Below are 12,651 nucleotides of genomic sequence, written 5' to 3'. Positions count from 1 at the left end.
CCGACGCATCATATATACCAAGAGAAAATGAATCCAGCAGTGACACAGGTATTTATATTTTCAGCCAGCGTAAAAATAATTCCTTTGATTATCCCTGCATTTTCTGTCGTTCTTGGTTTATTACAGCTCCTACTCGCTAGTGCTTGCATTATGGTCATCTATAATATTATTTCAGATAAACATTTCCGAAACTATTTTATTTACTGTTATTCGAGAAATTTCAAAAGCACTGTATTGAAATGTATTTCATACTTGCATTCATAGATTTTTTTTTTTTTATTCAACAAAGGTAGATTCAATACTAAAATTAGTTTGAAAATTATATAGAGTTGTTGTATATATTACAGCCTATGTCTTTATTACGTTTCGTAAAGCTTCCTTTTCTCTTTTCATTCAATAGTGGTACTGTATTGAAGTATGTTTGAAATTACACGCAAATCAACCTAGGCCGATGTTGCACGTTCGTAAATCTTCATTTTACATGTCAGCATATTATTTATATTTTTTCCGATATTAGTAAATGCTTTTCTTGCATTTCAGATGAAATACAAGTGCATCGTTCATGAAAACCGCTAAAAAATGCACCATCTACTTCAAAAACTGATGACAGTGAGTGGTCAGAATCTGAATCTCAGAAACCAGACCAACCGATTTTTCAGTCGTCTTCTTCCGTTGCCATATCCCTGGATGACAACTGTACTGAATTTGAGTGTTTTTTCTATTTTTTTTGATACTGGCGTGATGAAAAATATTAGGGACGAAACTAACCGGTATGCAGCTTCTCGGATTGCTAAAATGAAACGTCAAGGAAAATTGAAAAAAAAATCAATGTGGCACAGATGGTTGACAGTGAAATTGTGCGACATATATAAGTTCTTTGCAATTGTGTTACACATGTGTATTTTGAAACTGCCAGACATAAATGATTATTGGACAACAGATGCATTTCTTGCAACACGATTTTCGAGAAAACTGCTCTCTCGTGATAGATTCAAGGGCATTCTTTACATGCTGCATCTGAACAACAATTATTACTATGTCAAGCACGGTGAAGAAGGTCACGATCCCATTTATAAAGTTCGACCTTTTTTTGATTTTTTTGTAGACAAATGCACACGGAGTTTCAAACCCTATGCTAATCTTACTGTAGATGAAGGGATTTGTCCGTTTCGAGGTCGGGTGGGGTTTCGGATCTACATGAAGAATAAGCCAAACAAGTATGGCATCAAATTGTTTATACTGTGTGATGCTGCTACAGGTTACATTCTCAATTGTGAGATTTACACAGGAGCTCTTGGTAACAAGGACAATAGTATACAGGCTATATTTGAAAGGCTGTGTAAAAATTATTTTGGCAAGTGGCACTGCATCTTCATGGACCGTTTCTACACGAGTCCATCACTTTTGAATTTTTTGTGGGGTAAAAAAACACTGGGAGTCGGTACAGTGAAGAAAAACAGAAGAGGACTTCCATCTGTTTTCAAAACAAAAAAATTTAAAAAAGGTGAAACTCTATTCCGACGAAAGGCACACTTGCTTGCCTGCAAATGGAAGTCAGCAAGAGATGTCTATTCGATGTCGACGAAGCATGCAGCATCTTCGTCTTCGGTACAAGTGAGAGCTAGAGGTGGACCAATACAAGTAGTCAAACCAGACATTATCATTGATTACAACTTGAACAAAGTTGGTGTGGACAGGGCTGACCAACTATATAGTTACTACCCATTCCAACGCAAGACTATAAAATGGTGGAAAAAACCTCTTTTTCCACATGTTTACCATGGCTGTCATCAATGGCTACATAATTTTCAAGGAAAGGAGTCACACAAAGAAAAGTTTGAAGAGCTTCGTCAAAGCAGTTGCGCTGAAGTTAGCTGAAATGGGAGGAGGAATGACTGAACCACGCCCAAAACCACCATCTCTGAATGTTGACAGAACTGTTGCTCGCCATTTTGCTACATATGTCCCCGCTACTGCAAACAAAGCCAATGCAACACGATACTGTAAAGTTTGTTCTGATCGGGGTTTGAAGGAGACTGGCAAAAGAAAAAGGAGGGAATCCAGGTTCTGGTGTGAGGACTGTAGAGTTGGACTGTGTTTTATAGATTACCACACACGTGTGAATTTTACATGAATGATTCACATTTTGTAAAAATACAGATAATATTTGTTATATATAATAGGTATTATATTTTATATTTTTTTTCCATATTATAGTAATAAGCAGTTTGTCTCCGTAATGTTGTCTTTGGTGTGTATGTGGAATAATTGTGTCAAATTTGAAAAACGGCAAACACAAGCAGTAACTAGTTTCACAAAGGAGTAATACCTAAATGACATGTCAAACTTACGTACTTTATTATGGTATAAAATATTTATAATTGGAAAGGAACATACTTTCCGGAGATATAAAATATATTCAGGACGGAACATGAAAGGAGAAGGATAGAGTGGTGTGAGTATTGTGGGGAAGGACAGTGTTTTTTTTTTATTTCCATACAAATGTAAATAATTGTGTAAATATAATTTTGTAATAACTGTTATTCTATTTGTTGTGTGTGTTTCTAGTTTAGTTGATTATTTTCACTTATTGTGACATGAAAGAAAGCTATTCTTTTCATACTCTTGCATTAGTATATGAGAAAAAATTTCTTTCAAAACTAAAAACAATACTTTTTCAATAAAAAGTTATACAAAAGGTAGTACTAAAATTTTTTAAAGTGATATATAGCTAACAAGAACCAATTTCAAACTTTCTAACCATATACAAATCGTTTATGCAGGAGAAAAACTTATTTTACTAAAAAAATGTGAAAAAGTGTAAAAAAACGTCAGTCGGGCCCATTAAACAGTGTATGAGAAGCTAGTCTTGAAAGTGTTAACAAGTTTTTGAATTATTTTATTATTAAGGATATAATCACGTTTTACAGGACAATATTTCCTTGTGAAGGTGGTAATTTTTGTTTTGATTGTTTAAGAGCTACTAGATTCATTAAGCACCAATTACTAATTTCTTGTGTGTCAGTTTGAAGTAATAAGCAATCCTTGATTGAGTTAATACTTCTAAATATTTTAAAATCATCTGCAAACAATACACTAATGTTTTGGCACGTTAGAAATTTCATCTATGAAAATATTAAAAAGTAAGGGGGGGGGAGTCCTGCCTTGAGGGACTCCAGATGAGACCTTAAAATGTGAAGAATTAATGTTGTTAAAAGATACATAAAAGCATCTACAACAGAGATACCGGTAGTTCGAAAATAAGTTTACAAAATTTTCACATAAACCCAAATAAGATAGTTTCCTGATTTACAGTGTCAAAAATCTTTCGCAACGTAGAAGTCACAGGCATTTACCTGACCCCTGTTTGTTACTTCATAGTAAACTGGATTAAGAAAAGTCAATATTGGTTGCTGTGGCCATACTGGTTCTAAAACAGTGTTGGTAAAGTGAAAGTCTGTTTTTAATAGGGAAATATAATATTTTAAAGATAATATTTGTGAATATTTTAGCTAAACCATTCAGAATAGTTATAGGGCGATAGTTGGATACATTTAATTTGGAACAGTTTTTGTGGATGGGAACTACCCTTGCTGTTTTCCATTTGGTGGGAAATGTTTTGACTTTTCAAGCTCATGTTACATAAATGTTTGAGGAGAGGTATTAATGTGAGTTAACAGCCTTTAAGAATGAAATTAGGTAGTCCGTCCGGGCTGGAAGACATAAAAGCTGCAGTAACAACTGTTACTTAAAATGAGCTTTGAATATCCTTTCCCACATAAATATTTTTTATATCATGTGTTACTGAAAAGAAATAAACATACAAAATACACATCTATTTTACCATCTGCCCGGCTCAAAATAATAATGGCGTATGTAAACAGGAAGTGAACACAAATGAACGATGGGCCGATGACTGATGAAGAAACACGGGCAAAGCACCATAGTCACTGCACAAACACAATAGTTACCATAAAAGAACTACCACAAAAAGAATTACAGTTACTGTAAAAACACCATGATTACTGCAGAAGCACAATAACTACCACACATGCACCATATTTACCGTAAACAGCCGAGATAAACTGGGCAAATTAAATGTTACGGCACTGCTACTTTACCTCCGAGCAAAAGCACAATATTATTGCACATACATTTTGAATATTCTTGTACTGGGCGTATATTGTATAGGGCAATAACGAACTTGAATATTTAAAGTAGTGATAAAATTATAACAAGTGTGACAAATTTTCATTATAATGTTCCAAATTAACATTCTAAATTAAAGCCCTTCACTGCGATGCAACTCGATAAACATATTTTAATTAATTTTTATTAGTTGCTTACAAATTGTTTGTAATGAAAATTAAAATAGCTAACTTAAATCAAAATATACAGTTGTAGAATTATTATCTAAATATAAATACTGAAGGTAGGCTAATATGCTATTCACAGCACTATAATAGTGAACAAAAAAAAACCATCACGAGATACCATGTGCATTGTGTACTTTTGTGCCACTATTTTCTGTTAGTTGAGCTTAAAAGGAAAATGAAAAAATAAAAATAAAATCTGATAACTTGACTTGAAAATACTCTAGTTTTTGCACTACTTTACTCCATTCAACATTAAAATATGCTTGTGCACACCTACAAAATATGTAAATTATTATTATTTAATTAGTCATGGAAATGTTATTACAGATACATAGGTACATTATATATACACATTCACACTTTTACAAACACAAACATGCCTATCTTGGATACAAATATATGAATCAAAATACTTGAATGTGTCAAGCCTCATAGCATGTTTGCACACCCCTGTTAGTAAACATTTGGATGAGTACACTAAAGGTAATGCTAAAATTTTCTCTAGGCCTAGCAAAAGTTTACCAACTTCTTGTCTGAGGCTTGACACAATAGTATTTAGATTTTAATATCCGAGTCCCTAAGGTAGGCTTTTATGTGTATGTAAATGTGCATATATATAATTTGTGTATTAAAATTTCCCCAAATAATTTTTTTTTTCAAATATACCTATTTTGCAATTTTCTAAACTGAAATAAAAAAAAATCTGGCCATTTTCCCCATAGCTGGCTTAGTACTCTTTCAATTTTCTTTGTTTCAAACAGAACTTGTGTATACACCATTTTCTAGTGTGCATGCTGTCTGGATGATGGCTGGCTGGAGCATATCATTTTCCTTTCAAATTAATATCACTTGGGCATACATATGACTTTTCCAGACTTTGAAGTAAATTCTGACTTTCCCTGACACTCCAAACTTCCCTGACTTTCCAGAATGTGGACACAAAGATAAAAGAAATAAATATATGCAGGATATTACAGGTTCCGATTCCAGGTAGCTAGCACCCTGGGCAGATAGCCAACCCTCTTCCTTTTCCAGTTCCCCCCAAACTTTATAACATTTTACAAATTCAAGCATATTTATTATCAGTTATAAAACAGCACATTATGCAACTAATTAATAAGGTTATTCAACAACATATGCAGTTTGTAAATTTCTTATTTGAATTTAATAAATGGTTATTGCAGTTTTATACGTTGGGTTTAAGCCTAATATTTTTAAGTGTACTGCAATAGTTAGTATAAACTAACATTTCCCCTTGATACTGTCCATAGAAACAAATTTAATTTCTTACAAAAAATAGAAACATGTATTTTTGAAAATCAAATTGTTACTGTACGTTTAAAAAAATTGATTTCTCGCCCCGCGGCTATTATGTGCTTCTATTTCTTTTCCACCTCAAATTCTCACGCCCCTCAAAAACTTGGTCCATTTGTGAATCGGGGCCTGAATGTTCATTAACGAGGCATACATTTAATAGGTGGTAAGGAATGCCAAAACAACTTTTGTTAATGAAAACATGTCCAGTAAAAAAATTCTGCAACATTACAGGAGCAAAAAGTAGTGCGCAAATTTGAATTTCCAGTGCATTATGCGCCATGCCGGTTTAATTTTTTATTTATTTATTTGGAATTTGTCACATGCCCACCAACAGTCTTAGACTTTAGTGGTGGGCACTACATGTAAAACAGGAACACAGTTATCACTCACTACCAGTGTATGGACTCCCACCTCCGTCGGTACCATAGGAAGAAAACATCTACGGATGGCCAGCAAACGAAAGCAAGAGTACCACACACTTGGGAGGATGCGTGCTCACAGTGCTGTGTCGTTAAAATGCTATAGAAAAGCAGGCGACTAGCAGGAAGTTTAGATTTAGCCTTGTGCACTAGCAACCCAGCTGTGCTGTTTGGTGTGCACCACCTCCATAGTATGAAACTCCCAGTTTGAGACAGCCCATGGTTAAGACATTCTGTTGTGAAAGCGCCCTTAGTAAACATGGACTGATCCTGCTGCAATTCCTCACGCCTCCCCTACACCATGTGCACATAGGACATCTCGGCGAATTTTAAATACTTTCGTTCTGCGGTTGGTCTTAGAATCTGTGGTCTCAGCACCATACTCACCATACCACCAACACTGCGCTAACCGCCAAAACCAAATGTGTCAACTTACCACAAATGACCATCCACTGTGCTGTACAGCAGACTAATGGTCGCTAATGCGCATGTTCGTCACTAAACCTCTGAGCCACCTCGTCACTTAGCATAATGCGCGGGAAATTCAACTTTAGGTGCTATTGTTAATGCCTGTAACTTTGTGGTTACTTTTTCGGACAAATGTTCATTTAGAAAAAATTGCCTGTTTGGGCATTTCCTACCACCCATTAAATTTATGTCCAATTGTTCCTGCTAAATACCAAACAATTTTAGAATTATAAAAGAGCATCTTCTGTCATATTACAAAAAAAACCTACAAATTTTTAAGTAATTTTAATTGTAAGAATTATAGGATTAATAAATATAACTAAGAAAGCTGTTTGGTTCACCAATTATTCCATTTAAACTCCAATGCAACTACATGAAATAAATGTTTAACCTAATGATATGCCTCACAATATATACAACTTGAAAACATTATAGGCTAGTCAAATCATGTAGTCATAACACTCATTGAATCTTCACCACATTACATTAACTATAAGTACACGTGGTTTTGAAGACAGTGCAAATAATTCATTTACAAGCTATCATGCCCTTGATATATCTAGCTAGAGACTTTCTTAAAAGAGATAAAAAAACATACTGCATAGAATAATACGTAAGTACAGTAATACATACTGTAAAGTGTAAATGAATGGTCTACCAACAAAAAAGGCACAAACTATACCACACACTAACCAATATATACATATGTCAAACAAAAACAGGGATTGCTAGAGCTTGTTATGTATTTGGCAAGTAACACTTTTAACTGCCACAAGCTTTCAACACTGCAAACAAACTGCAACAAAATATCAAGTTAAATTAGGAAAACAGACACCACTTGCTGATATTTCAACTGTTATCTACAGTCAACTGGATCATGGCAAAAAAAAAAAATCCAACCTTACTTTCCTATTTGTAGTTAATGAAAACTTTGATTAATCCAAACAATATACACAAATTATAGTCCATGCCTTCAAAGTAAATCACAATAGAAAAACTATCAAGAATTACCATGAAAATTAATTCCGCTAACAGCCGCGAACAGTTGTTTACCTGCTGGAAAGGCAGGAATATAATAATAATAAAATAGAGGACAAATTACACTCAAATTAACAGTTACTCATCAATAAGGAAAATATAAATTAAAAACAAGTCTTAAATTACTTGAGTTGCAAGTAGTTCCGTGCTACACGAAGCTACAGATGTGAGCCTCAACATGGGGAAACATTATCAGATACGCAACGTAAGCACGGAAATGACGTTCAGAATGTTTTTTTTCGTTTCCCCCCCCCCCCTTCCCACATTTTCAGGCCAACATGTAAATTTATTTTATTGGCCTGAAACTAGCTTAGACTGCTGAGTGCTTTAAGTATATGACCATGCACAGCATTCTAAGGGTACTATTATATCGGGCAACAAAAATTCTGCTTCAAAACAAATATCTGAAACTGTAAAAAAAACTACACTAATTTATGAGTATAAAAGTCTCTGTTGACGACAAGTACCCGAAACAGTGCATGCCTTTAAGGCTGAGAATAGTCTGTCGTGCTGGAACCCTTGGCTGTCCCTCGTCCCTGCTAGTCTGACCCAGCAGAAATCATGTCGTACAAGCTCTCTGGCACAGAGCCCAGCTGTCACCGCATGTCCTTGCGAACGAACCCTTCTTGCTCCGACACCTTGTACCTGGTCTTGGCCGACACCTGTAGATACTGTGTACTGTACCGCACCCAAGTACCAACCGATTTACGTTTTCATTATTCATTCTCAGCTGAACAAAATCAACTATTTTCCAGCCTAAATTCCTCGGCTATCCTTGAGTGAAACTGACAGCATTACAACCTGACCCTCCTCGACTTCAGCCATGGTCATCTCTTCGTAAAAGGCTGGAGTGTTAAACTGTAAAGACGGCAGCAGCCGAACTGATGTGAAGAGCGAGGTATCGACAGGCAGAGCCACGGGTTCAAGCATAAATAAATAAATAAATAAATAAATAAATAAAACATTAAAAATATACGTACAGATTTATACATATCTACAGCACTTTCTTAATTATTATGTGTTGATTACTTGATCAGTGAAGAGCAGGAGCATTAATGCAGAGTTTCATTTCCGGGAGTATAAAACCACTAACTGCCCTTTTTTTTGTTCAAATTCTTTCTTTTTGTTCATGGAAATGATGAATTTTTTTAGGATTTCGAGGGGAGAGGGATATCCCACCCCCATTACCACCCCTGTGTATGTCCCTGGTGAAGAATGGTTACACATTTAACATGATTCTCACAGCAAAATATGACAAAATTGGCTATCACATACACACACACACACACAGACAAACTTGAAGTTACACTGGGACTCTTATGGCAATTTAGTGTTTAAATATATTGAATGAGGCATGCCATAAATTTACATGATAAAATAGCCAAATATGTTTCTGCAGAACATTTATTACAGACAATCACAAACAAAAACAAATTTTAGGTATACGTTTAAACTCACCTTACATCAGGATCCCAACTTTCATTTAAAGCAAGGCTAGCTGAAGTGTGCAAAACTGGGGAAAAAAAAAAAATTTATTTTAATTTTTTTATTTTAAAACACAATACAGGATGATTTGAAAGTCACTACACACAGAGATGTTTCATTACTTTCCGTACATACTTATATATACTTATTAGGGTAATTATTCCAAGCTTATCTCTTGACCTTGATGCCATGATCTTGTATATTTTTATTATGTAGTACATGATTCTTGCTGTTTTAATTTAGAATGTCTAAGGATCCTGGACAAAACAGAAACTTGAATATCACAATACTGTTAGATTTACCGCAGGTTCGTAAAGGATAGCCCAATTAAAGATTTTATCACTAAATTGTTTTATTTATTGCCACTACTTATGTCACTTACAATTAATCTTATAAAATGGCAAATAATTAATTACACTAAAAGAAAGGTCTATTCCCCAGTCACTCGTTCCACACACCTCGCTGGGCCGCACCTCTGGCGCAAGTCTCGCCGCAGCACCCCTCGCGGGTCTCCGCCGCGGGACTCCGCCGCCGCCGCCGCCGCCGACGCACTTCCCCCTCGCCGAGATCCCACTCGACGCCTAGCTCGGGACTCCGCTCGGAACTCCGCCGCGGGAAAACTCTCGACTTCACTCTGAACTGACAACTGACTCACTTCCCGCCCTGGAACCTTCGTCCAAGGACTTCGCCACTCTGCTGCACCTGCGGCACTATCGCCCCGGAGGCTCCGCCGTGGGAAAGCTCCAGCCTGAACTCTCTCTCTACTTACTTTCTCTGCTAAGGCCGACGTCCTCTTTTTATATATCAGCCGCCATTTCTGGAACTCACGAGCGCGGCCAGGGCCAGTCGCGTCATTCCGTGCCGACACGACAGCAGAAATCTCTCGAAACACGTGTCGGCGGCTCGCGTAATTCTGCAGCTGTCCGGTGTCAGTAACGTGTCAAAGGCAGGGCGCCGCGCGGGGAGTGTTGGGAAGGAGGGGGGGAAAGCGACAATCCTTGTTATCTTCCAGGCGCGCGCGGCACATATATTGCGACAGTCGCCAGCCAGCTCTGCACCTGCACGTGTCCTGGCCAATGTCACGTTCGCAAAAATACAAACAAATCATGTCTTTTTCTCTTTCATATAAATTTTACAATAATTATTTATTGTTTCATTCAAGTTTTGGTTATGTCCAGGATCTTTTTATACACTAATTTAAACAGCAAGCACCATGAACCACAAAATCAATGTATAAAGGATTATGCCATCAGGATCAAAGCATAAACTTGGAGACGTGATACAGAACTTCTACAGTTTGGAATTTTTAATATTTGTTTTCTCAGAAAAGTAGCTCTTCTTTAGAATTACCGTAATTTATATAACCCATGGACACCTAGGCCAAGCGGCCAACATGACAGACCTGTCCGTAAATGTGTACAAGCAGCGAAGGATGCGAGTCGTTAAATCTGCTTCATTACAGTACAATACTAAGAAAATCTACAGCACAGACCCAGTTTACATAAAAGTTTTAAAATCCATCTTTTCAAACTTAATTATATTCTGGCTATGGTACAGTTTCGCATATCTCACATACACTTTTAACTGCTTACTTTAGTTTAATATTTTGTTAATGATAACTGGATACGTTTCATAGAACATTTGTTCCTGGGGCAATGTTCCATGTCACGTATTGAGCTTATACAAAAGTTTTACAATGGATATCTCTAAAATGAAAAATATATTGGTAATTGTTTAATTTAAAATCACGAACACTCAACTGCTTAATGTATTTTAATATTTTACATTAAAATATGATTATTACACAGAAGAATTGCTCATGGGAACGATGTTCCTTAAAGACTTATATGTATTTTCAAAATATAATATTGTCTGATAATTCTACAACTTTGTATCATAGACAAAACCAATAACTTTATTTATTATTTTATGTTAAAATACAATTGGATACGCTATAAGGAACAATTACCACTCTCACATTTACGAGCACCAAGACAGTACCAAGGTGGTTTGGAGCACACACTAATATTGGGAGGTCCCATTGCCTTGTCTCTGAATGTAAATCCATCACAAACTTTACCATAAACAAAACTTTTTAGCCTCATGCTATAAATGTGGAATCTGGTCTATCAACAGGCCTACCCTACTTATTTGGTTAGTTTTGGTTTTAGTCTCAAGACATAACTCAAATTTACTTTAATACTAACCTAAGTAACAACATCATGCAAATACTTTAAAATATAAACCCACAAACGACATTTGCCATATCAGTAGTGTTTAGTTTTGTATAGTAACTAACATTCAGTTTAACTGGGTGGAAACTTCATAGTCACAGATTCTGGGGGGAAAAAATATGAATAACTGAAGTGAAAAGTTCCCAGTAAAAATAAAAATGCATTTATTTTATAATTTAAATTTCTCCACTAATAAATTTGGTATTATTAATGTAGCCGAGTTAACCTAACCATATCACCGTCACATACTAAACCACTACAAATATACCTAATCATTAAACTTAAAATCTAACAAATAGTTACACACATTGCAACAAAGCATATACTACGCGATCGCACTGATAGCTTGTGCCCTAGCCTCAAAAAATGTATGTAAAGTAGCCTACGACTTTCAGTTAAATAGGCTAGGTCGGCGCATTTGACCACCAAACACAGTCGATCGACGCCCGGCACAACCAACCATCATTAAGAATAGACGTGCCACCGTTCATCACACTTATTTTTAGATCTGAACTACAACATGCCACTTTAAATATTACTAACCTATCAAAGTACAAAATACACAAGCTATGAACACCGGGTCGAATACTTACTCTGTACATGAAATAACCCCACTGAAAACTGGCATATCTCAGGCATTTGCCTAAGAATTTCTTCGGTTACTAAATGTACACCTCTATGTTGAGGTCTAAGATTAATTTTTCGTTGAAACCACGCAGAACCTATCTGAATACCTCTATTCGATGAAGCCATTATGAACACCAGACAGGGATTTATTTGGACGCAGGTATTATCAAATCTTCGGCATGAGAGCGTTTAGCGTTACGACTTCACATAATTTCTTGAGTTAAACTTTAAGGCGCGCATTACACAGAGCAGTCACGAACAAATTATCTAGTCCTGAAACATTTCTGAAAGAAACGCCTTTCCAACCCACTACCCATGTAGTAGTATCCAAGCGTACCGCACCAACCTGCCGCACGATAATCTAGCGCCACTTTCCACAGAGCGCAGTAAAGTCGCGCAGCGAACAAATGACGTGTTTCAAATTGTGTTTTGTTTCCATTGGTTTATGGCGGATGAATGGTCATTTCGCACACGTCAATCAGCGTTTTTTTTATTTTGTTGTTGTTAAAATAACACAAATGTATTGGAAATACTCACTTAAAAAATACAGTTCGTAAATAAGTTTTCTGTGTTCTGTTGTTCAAGTGTAAATGCTTAGGTTTTAAAAATATATATTTTGGCGATTTGTTTTGAAGGTAACACAGTTTACAAGTCACGAAAAAGACCCGAAATAAACAGTAATGGCGC

General features: G+C 36.1%; 1 protein-coding gene across 1 annotated transcript in view; it reads right to left on the bottom strand.

Moving 5' to 3' along the window:
• Positions 1-12,322, bottom strand: part of LOC134542559 (UPF0047 protein YjbQ) — a 44,336-nt gene extending 32,014 nt beyond the window's left edge. The window contains exons 1-2 of the mRNA XM_063386921.1: positions 11,931-12,322; positions 9,077-9,131 (exon numbers count right to left, since the gene is read on the bottom strand). Of these exons, the coding sequence (XP_063242991.1) occupies positions 9,077-9,131; positions 11,931-12,090 (215 nt within the window). The 5' untranslated portion in view covers positions 12,091-12,322. The remainder of the gene's footprint in view (positions 1-9,076; positions 9,132-11,930) is intronic.
• Between the last annotated feature and the right edge of the window lie 329 nt (positions 12,323-12,651).

This window comes from Bacillus rossius, assembly GCF_032445375.1.
Source record: "Bacillus rossius redtenbacheri isolate Brsri chromosome 9 unlocalized genomic scaffold, Brsri_v3 Brsri_v3_scf9_1, whole genome shotgun sequence".
Lineage (NCBI taxonomy): Eukaryota > Metazoa > Arthropoda > Insecta > Phasmatodea > Bacillidae > Bacillus > Bacillus rossius.
The sequence above is the reverse complement of the archived record's forward strand: the minus strand, read 5'-3'. Positions and strand labels throughout refer to the sequence as shown.